Here is a 25,343-nt window from a genome sequence, read left to right as displayed (position 1 = left end):
TGTTTCCATGCGACCCTCACGCTCTCTTCACTGAGACGTGAACTCCAACTCTCACTGCAATTAAAGCAATGGTCCAGTAACTGTGATAAGAACAATTTTAGATTGCTCAATATTCTCTTCGTGGTACGAAAACTGCATCTGCTACGCTGTAATTGCCCTTTGGGGATGATGCTGAACTCCAGTCGACTGAAAACACACACGTCTCGACACTCTCATGCACGGAAACACATATACGCTCTTCATATAGAAGAATACACACGTGCACACTGATACGCTCACACACGAACACATTCCTGTTCTAATTATAAAGATTAGTATACATGCAAATGCTATCCAAGCGCTCTAACACGTATAATCATGAGTGTACAAGTGAAAATAAAGAACACACACAGTCACAGATTATCAGAGATGTTCAACACATGCACAACTTGTACACTACAAACAATCTGGTCATCATGTAACTTTATAACTTCTTATTAGTGAGTCTGCCTGTGCCGGGACATAATTTCAACCTTGTTTCAAGAATTTTGTAGTGTCATTATTTAAAATCTGTAATCCACAATTAGCCTTATTTTTTCATGTTTTTAAGATACCAGCATTGACTCTGACTTGTGACTTCTATGGCTATAAATCACTTGGGGAGATGATGTTTTTTGCAGTGCATGCACAGACCAACACAGCATATCCACATATGATTGCCCACCAACAAGCTGTCCACGCACTGTCACACCCACACATACTGTATATGTACCGTACATACAGGATAAGGCAAAGAAGAATAATTGTTCATGATGTAAGAGACACAAAAAGGGACACAATAAACGAAGCAGCCGGAGCAGAGAAAGGAACTGACTTAAAATTCTTCCTCCTTTAATCTGTGTCCGCTTGGTCAACACAGCTTAGCCTTTCATTCATTTATTTATCCCACATTTTTTCTCCTTTGTCCTTCTGTCTGACATGCCGCGTCCTCCCTCTCCCATCCATCTCCCTCATTCTCCCCCCACCTCACTTTCTTTGTCACTTTTTCTCCCTCTCATCATTTTCCTTACCTCTTTTTTTCATTTTCATCCCTCCTTCATTCCCCCTCCCTCCTTGTGTTTTCCTGTCTTCGTCAACACTGCTTCACCTTCCTAATACTCTTCTTTTCGAGCACTAACACACTGTTTTTCTCTCTCCATCAATGTCATAACTTTGTATGTTTGCCAAAAGTCACTCTCATCCTGCAAGCACTTAGATGAATCAATAGTGAGGAGCTGTGTGTGTGTGTTTGTGTAATGGTAGAAACTAGATTTCCCTAGATACCAAGATATACTGTGATTGTGTGCATTTTATTTTCTGTGCATGCTCCTCTTTTTTGCCTGAATTTTCCATGTTTTTTTTGTGTGGTGGATCATAGTGTGCATACATTTTGTGTGTTTGTGTGTAACATTAAGGACAAGGAAGCCAAGAAAAAGCAGATTGACACTAAAAAAGAGGTTATTCAACTCGATCTGACATTGAATGTCATGAAAGCTAAACAGTGCCTTCGATTTGCTCCTTTTCATCTTTTTTTCCTGCCTTCTTATTTCAGTTTCACCCTTCCATCCTGCCCGACCAACAGCCACCACTTTTCCCTCTCTCAGCAATCCTCAGTTCTACCATCAGCCACCCACTCATTCATCCATTCATCCGTCTCTCCATCCGTGCATTAAGCCAGCTATCTAACCATCCATCCCACAAGCTATCCATTTGTATCTATGGGTGCACATGATAAATGTTTAGACCTTGTTTGGGGAAAACATCCAATCTAAAGGACACTGCCAGAGACAGACCATTTATCAAACCCCATCTTTCGAACACACACACAGGATGGATTCAGTCGCGTCACACAAGAAAGTCGTCATTCTTTAGCTCTGCTGTCGAGATACATTAAAGTTGAACTTCTTTACATTTACACAGACATGCATGGTGCAGATCTGTTCAGGCTTTAGTTTGGACTTACAGTCGGTCAGCTTTTTGTTAACATTTGACAGAATCTAATTAGGTTAGGTGTTTTTATATAAATTGATTTTGTTCCCATTCTATTAGCCATCAGTGAAGTAAAAAAACTCATGTAAGAAAGTATGAGAGGACTGGGAAATGTTAGAAAATAGAAAAACTAGAACTGCACTCAGTAGAGTGCATACCTCTGCCAAGGTTCAGCAGTCCCCTTTAATTCAAACAAACGTTATCCAATATCAAATAAAACATATTAAAATTGGCTAGATCAGGCTTTTTATTTGGATCCACATCAAATTGTACTCACTCATAGAAATCAGCCACCTAAATATGCCAGATTTTCTTTAATCAAAATCCCCCCAAAACTGTTGGAAAAACGCCCATAAGGTTGAAGGAAGTGAGATCCGTCCCTTTATCTGGATCCACATCAAAGTAAATGGGGTCTATTCTGGGCTGAGACCCATCCTCCATCCAAGTTTTATGGAAATCTCTTCAGCAGTTTTTGTGTAATCCTTCTGACAAACCAACCATCCAACAAACAAAAAAATGGATACAGGCGAAAACATAACTTCCATGCCGAAGACAGAAAACAAGACAAATATGGAGGGAATTGCTATTTCTATTAGTCACTATTATATAAGGAGGTGTCACATATCTAATAGTATCACCCAAAACAGAAAGAGTTCTCCAAGTGTGTGTGTGTGTGTGTGTGTGTGTGTGTGTGTGTGTGTGTGTGTGTGTGTGTGTGTGTGTGTGTGTGTGTGTGTGTGTGTGTGTGTGTGTTTCCCAGATTGCAGTTGAGATATTTCATTGTTTTATCTTTGTGGTGCTTTAGAGGTCTTACACTGTAAGGGTGAATGAAGATGAATGGGGCCACTGCCCTCTCCTCTGCCTCTATTGATTTCTATATTACCATGTCAGTCCTAGGGCTGTCATACACTCATATCTGTTCTGAGATGTCAGGACACACACATGCACTGTATGGACCTCATCTTGGGGTTTCATGGCCAATAAAGTGATGATATGAACATTGCAGTTTCACCAAGTCACCAAAGCTTGTTAAGATTTGACAACAAGACAGATTTTTTTCCCAGATAAACCTGATTGCAGTACGGAAGAGGTTTTAAGCTGTCACTGCAAGACTTACAATGTAGCATGTGTTTATTGTGTTCATTTACATCAATTAAGACTATTTTAACAGAAACCAGCAGCTTCCTCAATGGGGGGGCAAATTCATTAGTTATTCTAATATACAGTCTGCCTAGAAAGAGACTTCTATATAGGTTGTCTTTAACAAGCACCCAAATGATCTACTTTCTAAGGCGCTCTTGATATTTTTACAAACTTTTTTGAGTACCTAAAGGCAAAAACTTCTGATGAGCATTGCCAGCTGCCATTGGGCAGCACCACTCTCTTCGAGGACCTGCGGTTCAGCTGGCATACGGAAGTTTCACCACTCATGTTCTGTCTAGCTTTATCATGCATCGTTCTGTGGGCAGCTACAGAGGAGGGACATTTTTAAAATATCCATCTGGTGATTTGAGTGAGAGACTGGCTACTCGATTCAAGGCTTTCTGACAAATGATTCAAATAAGTAGGCCATTTTAGAGAGCATCGAGCAGAAATATCCAAGGTGACCCTATTTAGCAGCAGTACGGCTATTATCAAATGCTCGTTTGTTTTAGCTAGCCGTTTTCATTGTATTTGTGTCTTATGGGTCTGACTATCTTGTAGAACAGAACACAATTAAACAGCCTCTTAGAGGACTTCATAAGTACCACTTGCCTGTTTATTTCTTGTAATAAGTAAATCTGCCACATGAACACATGGATATTGTCTTGAAACAAGTCCCTAATCTCACTGAAATGTTACTTTCTAAGTGATTGGGTATTAAATTAGGTACTAAAATATTTTTGTCTTGACATTAGACCAATACACTTAATAAGATTTGAGTTTTTGTTGTCAGATTTTCTGTCCAGCTCTTAAAGGCTAAAGGTCCCAATTGTAAGAAAGTTGATTTTTGAGTCTCATCAAATACTGACTCTTGGGAATTGGAAAACCCAAAGCGTCAGTGTTTGACTAGTTGGGAATGATACTCAAAAATCAACTTTTGTACAAATCAGACCTTTAAACAAGTAGTTGCATGAATCACAGATCTAAATAACTCCCAGGGTGAGTCTAATCAACTGATTTAAAGACATTTTATACATAATATTTTAGACAAATGTCTTCTAATTTTAAAGTTAGCCGAGTCGAATGCCAGTGCTAAATAATCATAAAATGAAGCATTGACCAGGTAATGGTTATCTCAGTTAGAGTCATGGTTGAGGGTAGAAGTCGTCAAGTAGTTACAGAGTTGAGGGTTTGATCCCCGGTTCTTTTTAATGGTATCTTTGGAAGTGTCCCTGAGCATGGTAGTGTACCTCAAATCTGCTTCCAGTGTGCAAGTCAGTGGTATATGAATGTGTGTGAGTGGGTTAATCGGAGATTTCGTAAAGCGCTTTGAAATGTTCTCAGCATAAGGAAGCTGTATAAATGCAGAATTCACTGACAAAGAAAAGAAATTCATCCATCCATACATGCATTCTCTATACCCACTCATCCTGTGCAGGGTCACGGTGGGTTGAGGCCTATCCCAACTCATACTTGGCGAGAAGCAGAGTACAGGCTGGGCAGGTCGCCAAGAAAACCCAGATTTTTTTTTCCTTTTCTTTTCTCAGATTTTTGAATTGTTTTATCATGAACTGTGAGGAGTGTCTGAATAAAAGGGAGATCAGACTGTACAAGGTATATATATGTTGATTTTTTTTCAGCATTCACCTTAAAACGAGAGCACAGGTAAAATAAGCCTTATTTGTTAATATATGATATACGATTATTTCTGATTCAAATCTTTCTTGACACCTTCATGTTTGACATTTTTGTCATACCGGCATGACAGCATAAGCTGAAGCTAATGTAGGGACACCTCCAGGCACGGTTGTGTTGTTAAAACCACCACATGCTTTTTAAGGGAGCAAGGTGTAGTTGGGGATTTTCGATTGGCTGGTAGGGGTTTAGCTTCCTTTTACAGTAATTGCTGCTATGGCGATTGGGGCTTCACAGGAGGAAATACTGTCTGAGAAATTACCCCTCGATTTGGTTTCTGTCCGTGTGTGTGTGTGTGTGTGTGTGTGTTCTCAAATGGGCGGAGTGCGCGGTGGAAAAATGGGAGCTGTCAGTCAACCTAATGAGACCAACCTTCTCAGTGCACACACACACACATACACACACAGAGCGCCATCGGGCCAGTGGAAGTGCCATATAATTGGGTTTCCTTTCCAGGACAACAGACATGCTCACTGGATTAGATCTGACCACCGACGCCAATTCTCTCCATGTCTCCCTCTCTCTGCTTTTCCTTCTCTTTTTTCTTTCTCTGTCTGTCTCCTTTTTGCATCTCTGTTTTTTTCTCTTTCCTCAGCCTCTCCATTTTTCCCTGTCCTTCTGTCTGTCAGTCTACACTTCTCTTTCTTTATGTTTTTCCTCTTGTCTCCCGGCTCTTCTGCTTATCTCATCTTCATCTCCACCTCTGACTTACATGTATGGTGCCCTATCCCATTAGATTTGTGTCTACAGATAATATATATGATAACACATATAATAGCATGAATAACCCCCCTGAGGCAGGTCTTAATTACATATTTAATATCATGCTATTACGCTTATTGGATGCCTAGCGTGACCTGTTGTTCGTGTCCATGGGCTCAGTTGGAGTTCCTTTCTTTTCATTTCCACAATGTATATTTGATAAGATGTGGTGAAACTTTATTGATCCAAGAGGGAAAGTTATTTGTGGTTTTTGCAACAGTAAACACAAGTACAGGATAGAAAAGTGATGAAAGAAGGCACAAGAAAGACTGTTTTAGTAGGTATGAGGCAAAATAGAGAGAGGAGAGAAGAGGAATGGAGAGGAGAGGAAGGAAAGAAAAGAAAAAAGGATGTGTGAAAAGTAAAGGGTCGCTTCTTTTTCACACAGTTCCTTATGCAATCCCTGAGGAATGTTCACATCTCCTCTCTCTGCCCCTCGTATTGTCTGGATTTGTGTAGAGGCTCTCGGTGGAGTGTGTGCATCTGTGTGTGTATTGTAGCACTAAGCTCTGTGTGCGAGTGAATTCTCTTCACTCAAGCTTCTCTTCCTCATCCTCCTCACTCCCAGGCCTTGTTGTATCTTGGACCTAAACCAGAATATTTTGAACCGACATATTGTCCATGTTTTATATTTTACACTTGAGTTTCTTTGTTGAAATATAGTAGAAATAACTTGTAGATATACATTTTATATTGTGTGCAGTATACTAACATTTACTTTGCATATAAAGTTCACTGACCCAGAGACTCTTACACTCTTGTCTTCACTGTCATGACTGATCTCCGCCTACAGATATAACTCATACAGCCTCCACATGTCAAAAGGCATCTTGTGGAGCCGCTAAGCTAAACGTAGTTTGTAGCCATGTGTGTACAACACCACACTTCTTCTCAAGATCACACCTGGAATCATAGTTTGATGATATCTGGAAGAACATCTGTTGTGACTCCCTTGCACACAGTGGGTCATCAATGATATCACAAAGGGTCACTCTAATGGACCCCCGAAGAGTTGGAGTACAAACAAAGCAAAATAAACAATTACAAAGTGAATAATCGCATGAATAATATCCTTTTTTAATGTCATCTTTCAAAATGGCACTTTTGATTTTATAAAATCACATTTTGAAATGCTCTTCATAATGTCACTTCAAAGGAAAGCGGAGTAAACTTTAGTCATTATCTACTCACCCTCATGCCAATGGAAAGTCAGTTAAAGTTAAAGTGTAGTCCAGTAAACATTTCCGGAGCTCTGCAGCAAAACAATGTTACAGCATTCTCCTAAATAAATTAAGTTGGCCTAGATGGGGACTTGCTTTAAAACGTAAAAAAAAAAAACAGATGAAAAAAGCATAAAAATGGCTCCATGAAGCTTGCATGGCGTAATCCAATCATCCAAAAGCCCCGAGATCCCGACTAGATTTGAAAGGATGTTATTTAAACCATTTGATAAACTGAATTCTTCCCTGTATTCTCGCTGCTCAGCTAAACTAAGCTACGCTCATCCGACTCTCCATCGTCATGGGGTTAGGCACATAATAACTACATGTTCATTTTGAGGTGAATTTTTCTTTTAATGTGCTCATGTACAACATAAGCTACTGTATAGTAGATAGATTTACTTTGAAACTGTTGTTGCTCTAGCTAACAGGTGCTAACTGGCTTAATCTAGTAGTAGTTATTGATATGTCTTGAGGCAGGCATGTGATTGGCTGCCAGGTGAATGAGCAGGGACAAAATGACTGTCATTATAACAGAAACTAACATCTCCTTTTTTTTTTTAAATTTAGCTTAACAAGGCTGCTAGTGCCATCTACCCAGCTGGCTAACTAGCAAAGTGAAGAGCCAGTGGTAGCAGTTTTAGCTAGCTTGTGTTGGTAAGAGTAACCACAAAAAAACTATTAGAATAGCGTAGTTAAAGGGAGAGGGGGGGATGCTGTGTCCGTGTAGTGAGTTTACTGTACAAACAATGTGAACAGTTGGTTGATCAGAATCACTTTGGCAATGTTGTTGCTTTGGCTAAGGGAGCTAGCTGGCTGCATTTGATAGTAGTTGTTGAAGTTTGAGCCAAGTAAAATATTTATTCAGCAGCTGCAGTTTAAGGCTCCTCTTGAGTCTCAGAACTGCAGCCTCTGTGGCTCAATTTTTATTTTACTGTAAAGTTGCGGCACTTTGGTTTCAGGATGAAGCAACAATAAATTTGCATTTCCATGCACATTCAGAAGGTTTAGAAAATCCAGGTGTGCTGCTTCTTCATGTGAATCACTGCGATGGTACCAGGCCGGCATCTTTGTGTTCTCTGGTTCATTGTCAAACATTCACGCTAACATATGCTGTTTACAATGAACAGACATATGGTGTTTATGCATGAAATGAGGATTTCTCCAGGGTGAAGACATTTAGCGTTTATTACTTTTAAATTAGACATTTTTTGGTCTTTAGTCTTTATTATTATCTTCACAATATATCTTGGGCTTAGTGACTACACTGTACATTAAGCAAGTTAAATATTTGGGTGTTAGGAGTGGCAGTGTTTGTGTGTGTGTATGCCTACTTCACTTTGTGTGCGTACATGTGTGTGCGGATGAGTCACACACAGTCAAATGCATGCACACAACTGCAAAAGTCTGTTTTTTTCTTTACAGCTCTGAACAGCTTAGTGTACAATACATCAGCACTACAGATCCATGTGAAACATAAACACATACACACACACATGCACATACACACACGCAGAGCAACAAGTAAATATACTTCACCACCAGAGCCACAACACACAGGCTTGGTCTTGCAGTGTAAATGATCTGACTGTGTTTTTTGGCAGCCTCTCCAAAATGCATCTCACCCTTCCATCTATCCATCTCCCCCTCTTCCCTCCCCTCGTCCTCCTCCAGTACGTGATATTAAGTGCTGCTCTCACTGCTCCCTGTTTAGCCACTTGGCAACACAGCATCACATCCATCTCTCTGGAAATGTTTATCTGCAAGCTGTTTACTCCATATACTCTTCCACATACATTCACATACATGTGCCCACACACACAAGCACCAGCTCCAGTCGAGCCTTGCAAAGACAAACAGCAAGGCATGTCCTAACACGAGTGTAAACATGTGCATACAAAAGAATCACAAAGGAACATTTAGGACTGCTTATTTTCCGAAAGTGGTGTGTTTTCTTTTTTTACAGTCATGTTACATTCAAGCACACACACTCAAAAAAATAAAGGCACATGCTCAGATCTACTTGAACACATGGAATCAAACAGACGCACTCGTGTGGCTGAACCTTCACAAGCTTTCACACAATAGACATTAGTATGCAAACACACACAAAGTGGCACACATACACACATTGCACTGAGTGAGGAATGCTGATAGAAGCTACGGTTGGATACGCTGGTTGGACTACATGTAAACAGTGGAAGGTTTAGCCTCAAAGAGCTGCACACACGCTTGGTAAAACACACATGTACACACACTATATATACTGAATTATATCCACACAGCACTCAACAGGAACATGTAACATGCACACATGCTCGGATGACATTGTTATTGCATTCCGCTAATGAAATTAAGCCTGTAAATGCAGCGCTCGGTTGGGCAGATAAAGCCCAAACTTCCTTCCAAACGGAGGGGAGAGAGGCCGAGAGACAAAGAATTAGTGCAGACAGAGAGAGGCTGCGAAGATCGAGGCTGAGTTGAAAACCAAAGGGTCGACTTTACAGAGAGGGTGAGCAATGAGAGAGAGATTACAGTCGAATAGAGAAAGCAGCATGGGTGCTGGGGATGTATGAGGGGGTTATTTGTCAGATCGACTGCAGATTTGCCCATCCTGAAGACACTTCCTAGAAGGGAAAAGTCCATATTGGAGGCTTGTTTAAAGCTGGTGGTTGGCAAAAATGATATGGTGGTGTGAGGGCTTTTTGATCAAATCACAGATTGTTTTCAGCAGCCCTTGAGATATCAACTATTCTGTTTTATTGGAGCTTAGGTCTAATTTTTGTTCTTTTGGGCCTCATTTCCATCGGTAAAACATTATTTTTAAGAGAAATCAAAGGCAAATACCAAAAATAATTCCCACGTTTCAACTATTCCTCATTTTAACTTTGACCTATACTGACAGCAATAATGTGTGCATAGTTTGCCTGTGCAACAAGGGATCATGAAGGACATTATATGTGCTCTCAGTTACAGTTGTACTTACACATAAAGCAGTTGAATTAATCTGACTAAACTACAAGTAAATGGTACTTTTTAATTAAGCCTAACAACACTCTTGATTTTAGCTGCAATATCTACACAATGTCTGTGTTTGTATGTCCACAGTATAACAATGTAGGTTGCATTTGTGGGCATAATGATATATACAGACTCACAATTAACAACATTTTTAAGAATTTTAGGTTTTTTAATTGTACAGCTTTATATTAATGTTATTGTTACAGCGTTCATCTAGAACAGCAAATATCAGAATTCATGCATGATTGGGTTATTAGCAGTTACTGGTATTCAATACAAGAAAAAAGCATTATTGTAAAAACATTCAGAAATTATAAAGATGACCACGATCATTCCTCAATTTATATCGAGAATTTGAAAAGATTTTTATATATACATTATTTATAGTTCAGCCGACACAAGAAAGAAACTACTTGTTAAGTAAGTACAGTGAATGATTTCAGATAACCTTCAGGGTGTGTGTGTGTGTGTGTGTGTGTGTGTGCGCGCGCGCGTGTGCGTGCGTGCGTGCGTGCATGCGTGTGTTGGGTGGGTGGGTGGGTGTGGACTGCAGAAGGTAACAGGCATGTCACTAAATCATTTAATTCGACTTCAGGAGTAGAAAAGGCAGCACCCTCCTCCTTCCTATTCCCTCTACTCTGTCAAACACAGGCCAAAGCCAGACAAACACACACTCACCCACATGCACACACACACACACACACAACACTAACTGTAAATTACAGAGAGGCAGCAAATCATTCTCTCATGCACTCCCCGGTGACACAAACATTTAGTTCATTCTCTGTTGCGCTCTGCAAATGAAAGTGTGCACAAAAGGCTTTCAAATGTTGGCATGCATTATATTGTGTTATGAAATTACGTGGCATTGATGCCAAAGCTTTCTGGTATAATCATCAATTATGACTGGTATTTTGCATGCGTGTCTCAGTGTTGGTATGTGTGGAGTGTAAAGGCTGCAGGGGCATCGAGGTTCAATCAATTCAACAGTGAAATGCAAAACACTGCGAGGATAAAGCAGCAGACTTAACCTATGCACAGAATGATGATGAAAAGAGTGTTGTAAATGTATGAGTGCTGAATAAAAACAGTTTTTTTTTGTATTGCAGAGCTGAATCTACCCACCATAAAACATTAAAAACTCAAGCTTTGATTTCTGTACTGAACCTATAATTTATGGTTAGAGCTATATGTGTAGAAGAGTATAACTTTCAGACTGAAAGTTAACTGCCTTATTTAGCCGAGACTTTTCATAACCCATCTTGTGGGAACGTTTCATATCCCTGAGGCCACAGAACACATACAGAAATCTGTGTATAGCTTAGTTTGATTCCTAAATAAGTTTCTTTTGTAACACCTCATAATATATAAACTTACATTTATTAAAGATGGTTATTATAAAGTGTATCCAGCTCTTTGGTTAACTACTTTACCAATAGATGACACTCTGCTCTCTTGTGTTGGCTGTTCAGGTGGAGCTATCTGACAGCACCTCCCACACCATCACCGATGCCTATGCTGGAAAGGAATACATCATCCAGGTAACATCTTCTGTCTTGCCATGTCTACCTGACTGCTCATATAAGCCGCAAATTAAATGGATATCCCACTGTCTTTACCACCAATGAATTAAACCTCAAATTAATTCTAACAGAGGGAATGGAGAACGTTCTTATAAACTGTACCAACTAATTTCTACTGTCTTTTTGTTCAACAGGTGGCTGCTAAGGACACAGAGATTGGAACATGGAGCGACTGGAGTGTTGCCGTCCATGCTACACCCTGGATTGAAGATCCTCTGCCGATCACCTCCACAACTGAAGTGGACTTTGCTACCGGTGAGTTATAGCCTGTCCTGTTTAGTCTGACAAGTTTTTTCAGATTTGCTAACTTAATTTTCAAAACTTCCATCCAATCTAAACAGTGAATACTGAAAGATGTTCTCCATGTATTGGGGATATTGGGATTGAAGTTTTCCAATGCGTATAGTACATTGTCTTTAAAACAAAAACAGTCCGACTCACTAAATGGATAAAGCAGATTTCCGTGTATGAATGAAATTACTGTCTGCTCGACTACATGACACTGAAAGGCGTAGTCAACAGCCATGATGTATGATCAATGGTAAGTATGCTGATGTCAAGCATGTACAATATTCAGTGTTTTCGATCTTAGTTAAGTGTGTTAGCATTTAAACAGCAGCATTTAAGACAAAGTACAGCTGGAGCCAATTGTCATTAGTTTTGTGGGTATTTGGTCATAACCCACAGTTAATAAGAATTAAGACCTGATGATTGGCGCTAAAAGGAACGTCAGAGGATCATCAAATTGACTAAAAGTCATCCTGTGGGGAGCATGAATGTGAGACCAAATTCTATTAAAATGTATCCAATAGGTTTTTGTTTTTCATACAAAACAACAAAGGTCAACCTCATGATTGGTGCTAGAGATGAAGTCAAAGGTGCACCAGTTTATTCGGATATATACATACCCATCCAGTAGTTATTGGTATAATTCAGTCAGGACCAAATGGATGGGACTGACTGAGCAACCGCCTCAGAGTCACACTGAAAGGTTCAAGTTAGCGGAGTCAAATAAAAATAAGGAAAAGACTAAAGGCAAATATGTATCCGTCAGTAGTATAATGTATTGAGATGGCTTGTCATGAATAGTTAATGATGCAAGTAGACCAATACAGGTAAGAGTGATGAACACTGAAATAATACAATAGGTTTTCTATAATGCTGTTCACTGTTAGTTTGAATCAGTCTTGTAGTCCATCAGCAAGAGAATCATTGGGATGATAATATAATATTCCTGAAATGTTTTTAACGTAGCCCACGGCTGTCACACAGTAAATTTCCTGAATCAGTTAGGTATGAAATTAAGTCTGGTTAATAACTTTCTTTATCATTAAATTGAGTACACTATAAGCGTTTGATAGCCTTGAACTTTTATCGCAGCTTAAGCTGTAAGATCCAGCAGCCTCCAGACAAATCCACACACACCAACCTGAGCCCGAACACCGCCTGGGGGAAAGACTGCCTTCCCTTTAAAAAATGCTCACGTCTCTCCCACAGCCTCAAATTGGCACGCTTACAGTACAGCAACTTTACACTTTCTAGTTTTCTTTACGCATGAGAAATGATAATTTAACATTAAAGTCTTTGCAGGGTGTTACATTTACACACACACACGCATAGTCGCATAAACACAAGGACAGAAACTATCCCTGGGAATTATCTAGTTGACAACCCTTCAGCATGTGGCAGAGATCAAGGATGGCTCGCTTGTCAAATCGAAATCTCTCAACGCACTGCTGATCCCTGAACAATAAGACATCCATTCCAGCTCTGAACACTCTTGTGTGCACGTCTCTCCAACTGGGCTGGAACAGCAAAGCACAAATGGCAGGACACATTTTGAATGGACCAACACTGAATGTGACTGGACAGGTTTGAGAACATTTTTGGCCACTTTACACTTTCTAAATTGCAACCCTGTGGTGATCTTGCAAATATAGGGAGCATTTATCGACAACATCACCAGCTGCACATCAGGCTGGTGAATACTTTATTGTAATTTTCAAATACTATACTATATAAAGGTATTTTGTGTGTTGTCACATGCTACAAGCTAGTAGTTTAAAGGTTGAGGTTTGCTCTTTGTTCTTTTGAACCTGTAGCCACACCCTACAGTGATGTCACAGTGACCAAATTACATTATGCAACAAGCCGAGACCTTTATCCACCAGATAGTGGCAACTTAGATTGCCCTTTAAATTTCCTACAGAGGTAGCATGTAGGGGAATAAAATGGGATCATTAAAACAAAATCTTAGAGAGTCTCACTGGACTTGATTCAGCTCTTGCATGATAAATGTATCTTGCAAAGGAAAAAGCAGGTAAATTTGTGGTTAAATGTCAGTGTGCACGGTCATTGTCAAACATTCAAAGGTGTCAAACACCTGACAAAAGATATCAATTCTACCACAGAGGAGCAGCTTACAGCCCAAATCTAACCGCTAACATTAACTATAACACTACATAACATCAAGATTTTTTGCTTTCAGACTCAAAGTGAATCTGCTCCACTAAAGATTTACATTTTGTTGCTTCAGTTGCTTATCAATATTTCATTATAAAATACCACAATGTGAAACTGACTCCAGCAGATTGAGCCACAGTGTGCTCATAGCCCAGAACATTAAGTTTTGGTGCCCAGGCATCTAAGGAGTCGACTCATTTAAATTAATTGAACGGTTAAATAGTCTTAACAGAATATGGAAAAAAAAAAAAAAAAGCTAGATACTGCAACAATCTAATATGTCTATATCCTTATATAAATATATATCCTTCCAAAAATATGTCTTCCTGTCCAACTGGGAAATACACTCATTCACTTTCTTGACATATGTTTAATCTGATTAATCTAACGTGGTTTTAATGTACATTGCTGGTCTACTTCTTGGATGGGATATGTAAGTTCTTATGTGCCCAACAGCCTCGCAGTGATGGCAAGACTCCAGGAAGTAATTTGCACCTGGCAAACAAATAGTTGTGCTGATAACGCCTGCACACTTGTGGTTTTTACACTTCGGATTGTGAAGGCATCAGAAGGAACAAGATTTAACATATTAATTAGTGAGCTTTAGAGGTGATGGTAGGCAGCTTGTGTTACTTTTGGATAGAGCCAGGCTCGCTGTTCCCAGTCCTTATGCTAAGCTAAGCTAACAAGCTGCTGGCTGTAGCGTTATCTTGAACAGACTCATCTGAGAGTGGTATCAATCTTCTCATCCAACTCTGGACAAGAAAGCGAACAAGTTTATTTTGCAAAATGTTCAATTATTCTCCTGATATTCCACACGAGAAAATGCTGTGCTCATACCAATGCAGGCTTTCTAAACTAAACTTTTGGACTTTTTATTTACCTGGATTTTGCCTCGAAGGCCACATACAGGCTGGCCTCTGATTGGTAGAGGTGGTTGGCCTGTACTGGCCTGATCAGGTGAAAAAACTACTTCCACCTCGTCTATATAGTTTTGTGACAATGTGTATTTATTGTATTCTTCTAATATCAGATGTTTATCAGTGTAAAATGGGATTTTAGATACAAGTAGTGTTTAATAAGTAATTAATTTTACGTCAAGTAGGTTAATTAAAGGCAAGGAAGAGAAAAACTATCCTAAAAATGTGATTTACTGACAATATGAACCCGATTTGAACTATTTCTTCTCTGTTTACCTGCCTTTCTCTCGATCTCTGCCCGTCCAGTCACATTTCTGAACAGTTTTACAGTACAACAGTGACTCCTGTTGGTCATGAGTAGCATTGCCCACTGATCATTACATAGTCATCACTGAATGAGCTCTCACAGGAAACACATGCTAAACAGGGCACACAGGACATGCATCCTGCCCTAACACGCCCTCACACAAAACTCATACAAACAGTGCCACACACACACACACACACACACACACACACACACACACACACACACACACACACACACACACACACACATATGCTGTACCCCCCTCTGACAGCATGCAGTGTATAAACACAAACATACACACACACAAAAACTGAGGCAGTACACAGTGTATTATGCGTGTTCTCAGAGAAAGAACAGGAGGTTATTGGGATTCGTCTCATGCCTCTTCTCGATCCAGCTGCGGCTTCTCTGCTTCCCTTCCCTCTCCCATGTCCTGCTCTGTTTCCCTCACCTTCTCTCTTTTGCCTCAAGATCTCTCATTCTCCCTTTCAGCCTTTTTCTTTTCTTATTTCCTCTCACTTCTCTCTCTGTTGATCACTCATTCTTTCTCTTACATTCTATCTCTTTTTCTGGCCTTCAGCCACCTTCTTAACACAGTTAAAATGTCATAGACCATGTCTTAAATTCAAAATAACAGCCAAAAATGGCAGCACTGCTGTTGTTAGGTCTGCATGGCAATGACAGTGAAGATGATGAACAACATTAACACTGGAATATCATGAATGGAAGGCTACTTAAGCCATAGGTTTAACTGTTCGAGAAGCTAGCATTGTTGCTCGCCTATTGGAGGAGCTAACGCAGATGTTAGCCTGCTGGAGAAACTTAAGTTGGTGTTAGTCTGTTGGAGAAGCTAGCATTGATGTAAGCCTGTTGCAGAAGCTAACACAGACGTTAGCCTGTTGAAGAAGCTAACTTTGATGTACGCCTGTTGGAGAATCTAGCATTGATGTATGCCTGTTGGAGAAGCAAACACCAACGTTAGCCTGTAAGAGAAACTAACATTTATGTAAGCCTGTCTGAGAACACTGACGTTAGCCTGTTAGCTTTAAATATCCCAGACCATGTATTAATGGCTCTATGTCCTCTCTTCCACAGACACAATTAACATCTCCAGCTCACAGAAGCCATAATTGAACACCCATCATTCTCGTCAATTATAGCAATTATATACAAGCTTAACCAAGGTCAAGTGAAGTGAGACAGCCGTTGTCGTGGACACAGGAGGGAGGCAACCGGCATTCTGACATACCGCCATTCCGACATTAGGCCCTAATTGTTGGAATGGCAACACTTAAACCTTTAATTAAACGTCCCATCATTCCGACATTTTTTGCCTCCTAAGGTCGGAATAGTGGTATTTATTTCTTTTTTAAACGTGTTGCCATTCCGACAAATCTTTTAAAAGGGTTAGGGTTACGGGTTGCGGGTTAGGCTTAGCCTTGTCGGAATGCCGGGACGAAACTTTGTCGGAATGGCGGGACGTTCGCATGTCGGAATGGCGGTATGTTGGAATGGCGGTCTGTCGGAATGGCAGCATGTAACCGGCTATCTCGTGTATATTCTAAACGTAGATACAGGTATGACAGGCTTACTTGGAAGTTCAAGAGGAGATAGAGCAGATGTGTCAAGGGTTTACATATCCACAACGTTATCTGTTCAAAGTCAGATAAAAAAACATGACATGACATGAAAGCAGCAATGGATTGCAATGATGTATCAAAGTTATTGGTGCTCAATTGGCAATTGGTGCTTTACTATGTAAAGTCACGTCTTCAATATTTTTACATAGCAGGAAGTTGTTGGAAACATACTTACATTTGTTTTGCAGAAGTAATTACTGAGTTGGCATTCACCAACATGAGGCAGAGTCACATCATTGGGGAAACGAGGGAAATATTAGATTTCCTGTCTGCAAACAGACCAATGAAAAGCAACAGTTTCAGCCAGGGTCGTCTCTTTGTCAGCTGACCAGCTTGTTAACATCTCCACACTGACCAATATTTCCTGGCTGCTGAGCCGAATAGGAAATGAACGGACTTCCTGTGACTTATTGATTGTGTAGCTCACAGTCTAAACGCACAGTTACACTTTCTCTCACTTCCTCTCTGCCTGTGCCATATTTCCTTGTCCTCTGTTGTTGTTTCTTTTTCTCTGTTCATCTAGTAGCAATAGCCGATGAAGTGAAATAGTAGCTAGCTGCAAGTGCGTGTTCTGTTTCCTGGCATCAACAGTGTCATTTCACATCAAAAGAATAGCATAGTGACAGACGGATGACATTTAGAAATCCCATCCTCAGTGATTGGACCATCGCTTAGCGACCACATTCCAGGAAGTAAAAAGCAGAGCAGTTGAGTCTTTAAAAGGCTGCAGCCATCCTTCGTGTTGCAACCATCTCAGATATAAGTTTCTGCCTCGCCCACTCTGTGAGACAGAAACTGGACACTGTCTCGCACCAAACGGGCAGCACCAGATATCACTTCTTATATTCTTCATGTCCGTACCTATTTATAAATGCTGTTTCAAGGCATATCGTACAACTAGAGTGTGTGTTTATATGCATGCAAGTGCTTAATAAGCAGAAACCACCACAGCTAAATGTTGAAGCAAACGCTGAGGTGCCTTAAGGTCTTCTTCTGCTGCATGCTCGCTCCAATTCATAGGAAAACCTACTTTTTAAGTCCTTAAGGAGACGTATAGTATTGACATGTGAGATGTTCAGGGTTCTAATAGTAGGTTCTTATTCATTTTCTCTATAGACAATGTTAGGTGACTGACATGAGCACTTTCAAGGCTTGCATGGGTATAAAAAATGCCCAGTGGAATCATAAATGGAATAAACGCGATAAAGTGCCCTCTTGGTCGGCCTTCCAGTTGAGAAAACGCAATGAAGTGCCCTCCCTCGTTGTTCACTTTCCCAGGAGCCTCCTGTGTTTCTCTGCCAAGGATATCACTAAGAGAAAACAATGAAATGGTAATCTTCATCTGGGGAAGAAGCACGAGATATGTTCATTATGAACCTGCAGTATGGATGATCACTGATGCTGCTTTCATGATTTTCTTGCAGCCATCTTTTACACTGGTATCAGCATAAACAGACAGGGTCATTAGAGTTCAAGTCAGTCAGCAAATGTAATCGTATTAAACTCTTCCTTCAGTGCTTTCTTTACCCATCCTTGTTTTTCTCCTTATTTTTCAGATTTGCCCTTCACCTCGATGCCTGCCCCTTCTGCTCCTTCTCCCCCCGTCACCTCTTTTTCTTCCGTTGTTTATCAGTCCTCTCCCCTCCTCACATCATTGTCTCGTCTCCCTGTCTTCACCTGTCCCCAAACTAGCTTGTTACATCAACGCGCACCCCATAACTGTCTCTCCTCGTCACCATCACATTATTTCTGCATAATTTTTATTTTCTCCACCACTCCAAAGCAAAATGTTTGGCTGCAGGCAGGAAGTATTGCACTGAGCTGCTGATCATGTTAAATGTGTCCTAGTTCTCTCTCGCTCTCTCGCTGGCTATTTCACACCTGGCTGCCTCCTTCTAATATCTCCCCACTCCCAACACAGAACCACACTGCAGTCATTAATTGGAAGGAGAGGGAAATCATATTCTCTCTCCAGTTAAAAAAAATGCTGCGCGTTCACGACTGAGCTGCAAACAACGTGCATGAGTTGATATCTGCTGTGCTGCCTGCAGCTGTAGCAATAGCCCAGTTTTATAAAACTGTAAAGTGTGATATTTTTATTTGTCAAGCAATTTAAAATGAAACTCAAGTACTTAAAACAGCTCATGCACACAGTGATTTTCAGCTTTGTATTAGCAGCCCCATACCCTTGAACATAATCATATTGACAGTAGAGTTCGGACCAATCATATCCATGCATCTCTAATTGACAGGAAAGAGTGTCACAGCAAATTTAAATCTGTTCAAGCAATCCACCCTCCATCCATACATTCAACTATCCATGAGTTCCCTGGGAAGGTCACTGGGGAATCCAGTATGTGTGATACTTCGGGCGTTTGGCAGAACTTGTGTTTGTAACAAAGTGTCATCATAGTAACTGCGTTTGCTAAATAGCCTCAGCAATAATACTCAATAACCTGGATCTTCATGAATAAATGATTTTAGTATTAAGTTTTAGGTCTTTCGATGTAAGTCCAAGTCAAGTTTCAAGTCACCAAGGGCAAACCGAGTCACAAGAGTGTGTCCAGGAAGTAAAGTCTCACTGTAGTTTTTTCAAATTGACTTGGCAGCGTCTGACCACGCCTTACTCCCACCTAATCAAAAAAATGGGCAAAGAGGTGGAGTGTGGGTGGAGCTGAGGCAGGCTGAATGAAGCCTGACTGCTGACAGATGGCTGGACAGCTGTAAACATGTTTATTCCTGCTGTAGAGCTGGGCGTTTTAATACAGGGTCTCATTGAGATTGACTCTCTTTTGGAGCCAGCCTCAAGTGGCCATTCAAGGAACTGCAGGGTTTTGTTTTTTTTGCACTGCTGTGTTGGCTTCATTTTTCAGCCCCGGAGTCAAAGACATAAAAAAAAGTCTCAATTCCTCAATTTTGTGACTTAAATAGGACTTGAGTTGGTCTACAGCTCTGCCTATGTGCTGTAAAATCTAAATATACCGCACATTATGGGTGTGTAAATGAGTACATTTTCATAGTGTGTATTAGAGCGTCCCATATCAGCTCTATATTAACTGCCCCAATGCATATTCCACTTCTTTTATTTTATATATGCACCTCCTGCTCCATTAACTGCCTCCCTTACCTCTAGGTTTTTACCTCCTGTGCCCTTTCTCATATTTCCGTCTCCATATTTTATCTGTCTTTTTTGCTCTATCTCAGTCCTTCTCTCTCTCCGTCTCCCCCGCGGCTTCAGCATGAATGAGATTTCTTTTGTCCAGTTCACTTCATAACTGCCTTGACAAGTCCCATATTGATTGCACTTGCTGATTAGAATTGATTTCACTCTGCGCTGTATTTTTCTCTCCCCGTCTGGACCTTCCCAGTATGATGAGCATTTTTCAGTGTCCATTCATCAGAATGACAATTTTGGATGTTTTAGCTCTTGGGAACAATATGTTTGTAATCCTACATCACCAAAGTAAATAATTCATGGTATGATTTAGAGGAGTTGGTTAAAATGTGCCCAGTAAGGTTTATGTTTTTTTCTGATTGTTTTTTCCAGAGACCAAGACTTCTCCCATACCATCCTCCAACGCACCACAGAAGGCTGAACCCCCAGTGGGCAGAGCTGCCAGGCTCCTCACATTTTTCTCCCCTCTGCTGTTAGGAATGCTGCTGCTGTTCATGTGGTGAGCAAACACACACACACACCTTTTGTAATGAGTCTACAACCCCTCATCTTTCAATTGATTACAAACTCAGCCATTCAGTCAGTCTCGTATTGGCAAGTCAATGCATGTCTATCGATGTCAAGAGCATGTTTAATAGAACAGGAGCAACAACGATTGGTCGAGTTGGTTTTATGACCCTGCAGGGGGTCTTTCTTCATATTTTTCTGCAGAACCCCTGGAGGGCTTGAGGTAAAATCCAATCCAAAGCTGTCCCATTTCATTAATTTTACAGTCTTACACTACAAATCATGCTGTAATAGTACGTGTTCTGTCGAAAATGTAGATGTTGAACAATGAATGCTGAAATGCTGAATGTTATGGATTACAACAAAGGTGACTGCAAAGCAATGCAAGCAGGAAATGGTTTTTGCAGCATAGTTGATCACAAGACAAACAGCCCCCCTATAATAACACTTCAACCAAACGACATTAAGCACGGCTGCATTACTAACAAAGCATCTGCCGCTCATTGTGATCACTGGAGGATGAACTGAGCCATGTTTAGATAGATGAATATGGTAAAGACACATCGATGCTAATTTACCTGCTGCTAACAGGTAGTATAATGGTTAATCTGACATGTGCTTTTTGCTCACAGTGTTATCGCTTCCCATTTGTTTTTGTTATATAAGCCAATTTGAATAATAACATATAAATGTTCACACACACACCAAAGGCAGATAGTACTGTACCACCACACCCTCATACCTGAAAAGGTTGTTTGATAATGACGATAAGATGACATTACATTACATACGTGACATATCAACATTACTTAAGTTAAAAACATTAAAAGCAAAATAAAGTGCATGATAAAGTGCTCTCCAGTGGGGAAAACATGATAAAGTGTCCTCTAGGGTGCCCTTCAGTAGAGAAAACAGAATATGTGACACTGACCCTGTAAAAGAGCCCGAGGTTGGAAATCATTGAACAGATTATAAAGACATTCAAAGTAGCTCCACCTTTATTAACTACAACAGTAAACTGCTGCTTGCACATTGATGCACCAGTCTCGTAATACAATGTATCAGTCACAGGAACCATTTTTATGCCAATCTACTACTTTTACTTTTGACACTTTGATGAGTCGCAGCTTGAGATGCCTAATTCGTGCTCCTGTCTCTTTCTGCAGATGTAAATGTCTTATTCCTGAAGGCAGTACGAGGAAGATGAGGAGGAGGAGGAGGAGGAGGAGGCTGGTCTTTTTTCTATTTTGCACATGTTTCAAGGATACAGTGCATTGATCATTTCTGTCCATCACACAGTTACTCACCGAGATTACTTAGACATGAAATCAGACGATGATAATGCGATTTAGCATTTTTGGATTAATGGTGACAAAGAAATTCTTCAGAGGAACTTTTGAAAGCAGCATCCTCATCATCATCATCGACAGCGACAACAACAGCAGCAGCAACAGGAGCAGCAACAACCACAACAGCAGCAGTGATATAGCGGTCTTATATTACCCCCTGGTGGCTTCGATGAGCCACAGCAGACTTTGTTTGGCAGACAACAGTTTGGTTTTGGAAAATCTCCTCTTCAGAGCAACAAATATCAGCTCCTCAGATGACAAAATAATCTCCTCATTACCTTTTTGTTTTTCGTTCTTTCTTTTGTTGATCTTTTGTCTTAATTTTCACTTTCTTCTGAAATTACAGCACCATACAGACAAACACACACACATATAGAGCATTCCTGTGTGTGTTTGTGTGTATTGTTTCAGTAGCAGTCCCCATACAGCTAAATCATCATGCCAAAGACTCAACTTCACCCCAAACAAAATGGTTCCCGGACGATTCACTGAGCTTCTCGAAGCCTGTGTCTGCCTTCGTCGTGGGTTAAAAACCCCAGAGAGATGTGTTCGTGTGTGATTGATACCGAGTGAAACGGTACAAAACTTGGGACAAATCTGAGGAACCCCGCAGCTCCTGTTTGTGTAAACCTACACTTAAACAAAGAAGCCACAAAAACACCCAGTCAGACTCTGAATCTGTCGACTCCGACGGCCGAATCAAACAGACGGAGCGAGTCGTTCGTTGGTATGAGGACTAACACTTTTGAAGAATTCAGTTAACGGTAGTCTGGCTTATTTAGACAATTAGCTTTACACTCTGCTTTCAGCGACTGGCAAAGAGGACCTGGATTGTAAAAAAAAAAATGAAAAAAAAAAATAAAGTGGATTTGAGACTGAACAATTCTTTGCCCACACATTTGTTTTGGTTCAACGACAGAGTTGGTTATTGAAACATCTATACGAGCTATGTTGGTTCTCCATTCTGCTCTGTGCTGTAAGATACAATAACACAAAACAGTTTGCTTTCTGACGCCTTTAAAAACATTTTAAACAAATGTCTTTTTGCAGTTTACATTTCAATAGCCAATATCAGCAGTTAATATTATGTTATTCAAAGGAATATTGATGTGTTTTATTGTATTTTTTTTATTTTATGGACAAATAATAAAAACACACATAGAGGATTTTAGTTTTTTTCCAGACATTCATAATGGCTTAATTCTCCTTGATCCTATTTTGTAAACTATGATATGTAACTTTAACATTGAACAAAAGTTTATTATTTAATAATAATAATAATGTATGTATTAGCAGTAGAATGTCGTAACCTGTACCTGGGGTCTTTTTTATAGATGTATATACAATGACAGGTTTCAACCATTAAATGTGACCATTTCACAATGAATGATGACACGCTGGCTTCCTACTCATTTTGCCTTTCCATCTGACGTTCGAGAGCACAACACATCGGGGTCGTCCTAAACAAGATGGAGGTGAGATTTCATGTGTCGAAGAGGTTTCAGTTTTTAAAACTGGTTTGAAGACGATAACTATTCAGTGTGATAACAGTGATGAAGCATTTGTCCTTTCCCACGTTCTGCCAACATTTACAAATCAATACTTGTGACCTTTCAGAGAATGTTTATCCCAATTTGGTTGGGAGAATTATATTTACACATTCAGATGAGCTCCATTAGCATTTCATGGGTGATCGGTGAAGGCTGACTATAATTTGGATTGTATTTTTTGGGTGGGCTACATCATTCTTTACTTCCTTTTTTTCCTTTTACACTGAATAACCTCACTTGGTTTGTCAGCATAGCAGATTTGAGTCCATTCAACCATTTGCAATTAAATATGTCAGATGTATCACGTAGTTCACACGTGTTAGCTGTGAAAGACACTGATTTGAGCAACTTTGAGAAGTGCATTTATAAAAGAAAAAGTCGAATTTGGTTCCCCACCTACTAAAAACCAGACCAAGTAATCAAATTCATCCTCTGGTGAACATGAATGTATTTCAGGGCATGCCACTGAAATAGTTGTTGAGATATTTTCAATCCCAAACAAAAATGTCATCTAGCTGGTGATGCTGGATGAAAACTCGGTGGATAAGTGAGTCAAATTCATCGCATGAATATATATAAAACTGTTTGAGAGACCAACATTAAAATCCTTACAGCTATGAAAGCACTGCTAAAAATGTAATGACTGGAAAGGTAGGCAGGTATACGATCATCTTATGTTTCTAGGCCCATTTTGCTTTTGTACATTGTAGTTTGAGAAGTGCATTTATTGAAGGTAGAGATAAAATCAGTCCCCCCCCTCATCAATGGAACAGAAAATTCACAAAAGGAATTGAATCACTCCCTCTAGTGTTAAAAGGTTATTAGTTCTGCTGCTCCGACCAAAAACAACCCAGCCACAGCTCAGAGAGTCACTCAAGGGCCTTTTCACCTCATGAAGATCACTTAAAATACAGCAGCATGAGGGTATCCTTTCTTCTTGCAGTCCATGTTTGTTAGCCGACAGCTTCAAAACACCTACGGACGTGAAGGTACCATCCACGTAATTCAAGCATCATTTTTTTAGCTTCTGGCCATCATTGTTGAGAATGTAGCGTTGCCATAATAAGGTCTGACGGGGCCAGAAAGGCAAGCATTCAGATAATCAGACAGTTTTAAAACAAGCCAACTGTCGACCGGTAAACTGTGTGCTTACATCTATCAGATAAGTTTGTCTAAGTTGGGGTTTTGTTTAAAACCTCTTTGATGTATCTGGTGGTGTTTCTTGTCCTGATCTCAGCACTTGAATACGATGTCATTATATGTGATGGAAATGATGGCTGATGATCTGGTTAGGTTTAGGCGCAAAAAACACTTGGTTAAGGTCATGAAAAGATTGCGTCTTTGCGTAAATCATCTGTTTTCGTCGACACAAACACAGCTGGAAACTGTCCCGACATCTCCTCAAAAATACCCTTTCATGTTTCACACTTACAGATGTCGAAACACAGTCTTGACCGGTGGGTTAGGGTTCGGGGTGGTCACTGGCTTGGCAGCCTTCTTACCTGTAACTCCACCACTATCCCTTCCCCCTCTTAGTATGAAAGTCTGGTCATAAACATGTAACACGATCATATGGTACACAGCCCATGACATGTACAAATCTTGATCTTACCAGCTGTTATCTGAAAAGTGAACTGCCAGCATTTTATCCTTGAGACTGGACTGGATAAACCAGAATAATCCTATAACCATGCACATAGTGGAGAAGAACCAACAGGAAAGTGTGGCCTGTGAACACGCCTCGGATAAAAATCAGCCCGATTCATTCACCAAGGAAATATGAGCAAAGGAGATACGGTTGGTCAAAATTCCCCTTTTGCCCTTTAGCTCTCACTCTCCGCCTCGCTCTCTCTCCTCACTCTGCCTCGCTGTCTCTCGTCCCTCTCTCAAGCTCTCTTTCTTTCAATATTCTGACAAGTTCTGGCAGGCCGATCAGGAGAGCGAGGACAAATCAATACACCATCTAACAGCTGTCAGCTGGAGTCCTCGGCATGTGTG

The 25,343-nt window shown here is 40.3% G+C and overlaps 1 protein-coding gene across 2 annotated transcripts in view; it reads left to right on the top strand.

Moving 5' to 3' along the window:
• cntfr (ciliary neurotrophic factor receptor) overlaps positions 1-23,188 on the top strand; it is a 238,751-nt gene extending 215,563 nt beyond the window's left edge. For both annotated transcript variants that reach the window (XM_073478558.1, XM_073478559.1), the window contains exons 8-11: positions 11,321-11,389; positions 11,566-11,686; positions 20,312-20,438; positions 21,613-23,188. In XM_073478558.1, coding sequence (XP_073334659.1) covers positions 11,321-11,389; positions 11,566-11,686; positions 20,312-20,438; position 21,613 — 318 coding nt within the window. In that variant the 3' untranslated portion in view covers positions 21,614-23,188. The remainder of the gene's footprint in view (positions 1-11,320; positions 11,390-11,565; positions 11,687-20,311; positions 20,439-21,612) is intronic.
• The last annotated feature ends 2,155 nt before the right edge of the window (positions 23,189-25,343 follow it).

The sequence above is a fragment of the Pagrus major genome, chromosome 12 (assembly GCF_040436345.1).
Source record: "Pagrus major chromosome 12, Pma_NU_1.0".
Classification (NCBI taxonomy): Eukaryota; Metazoa; Chordata; class Actinopteri; order Spariformes; family Sparidae; genus Pagrus; species Pagrus major.
The sequence above is the reverse complement of the archived record's forward strand: the minus strand, read 5'-3'. Positions and strand labels throughout refer to the sequence as shown.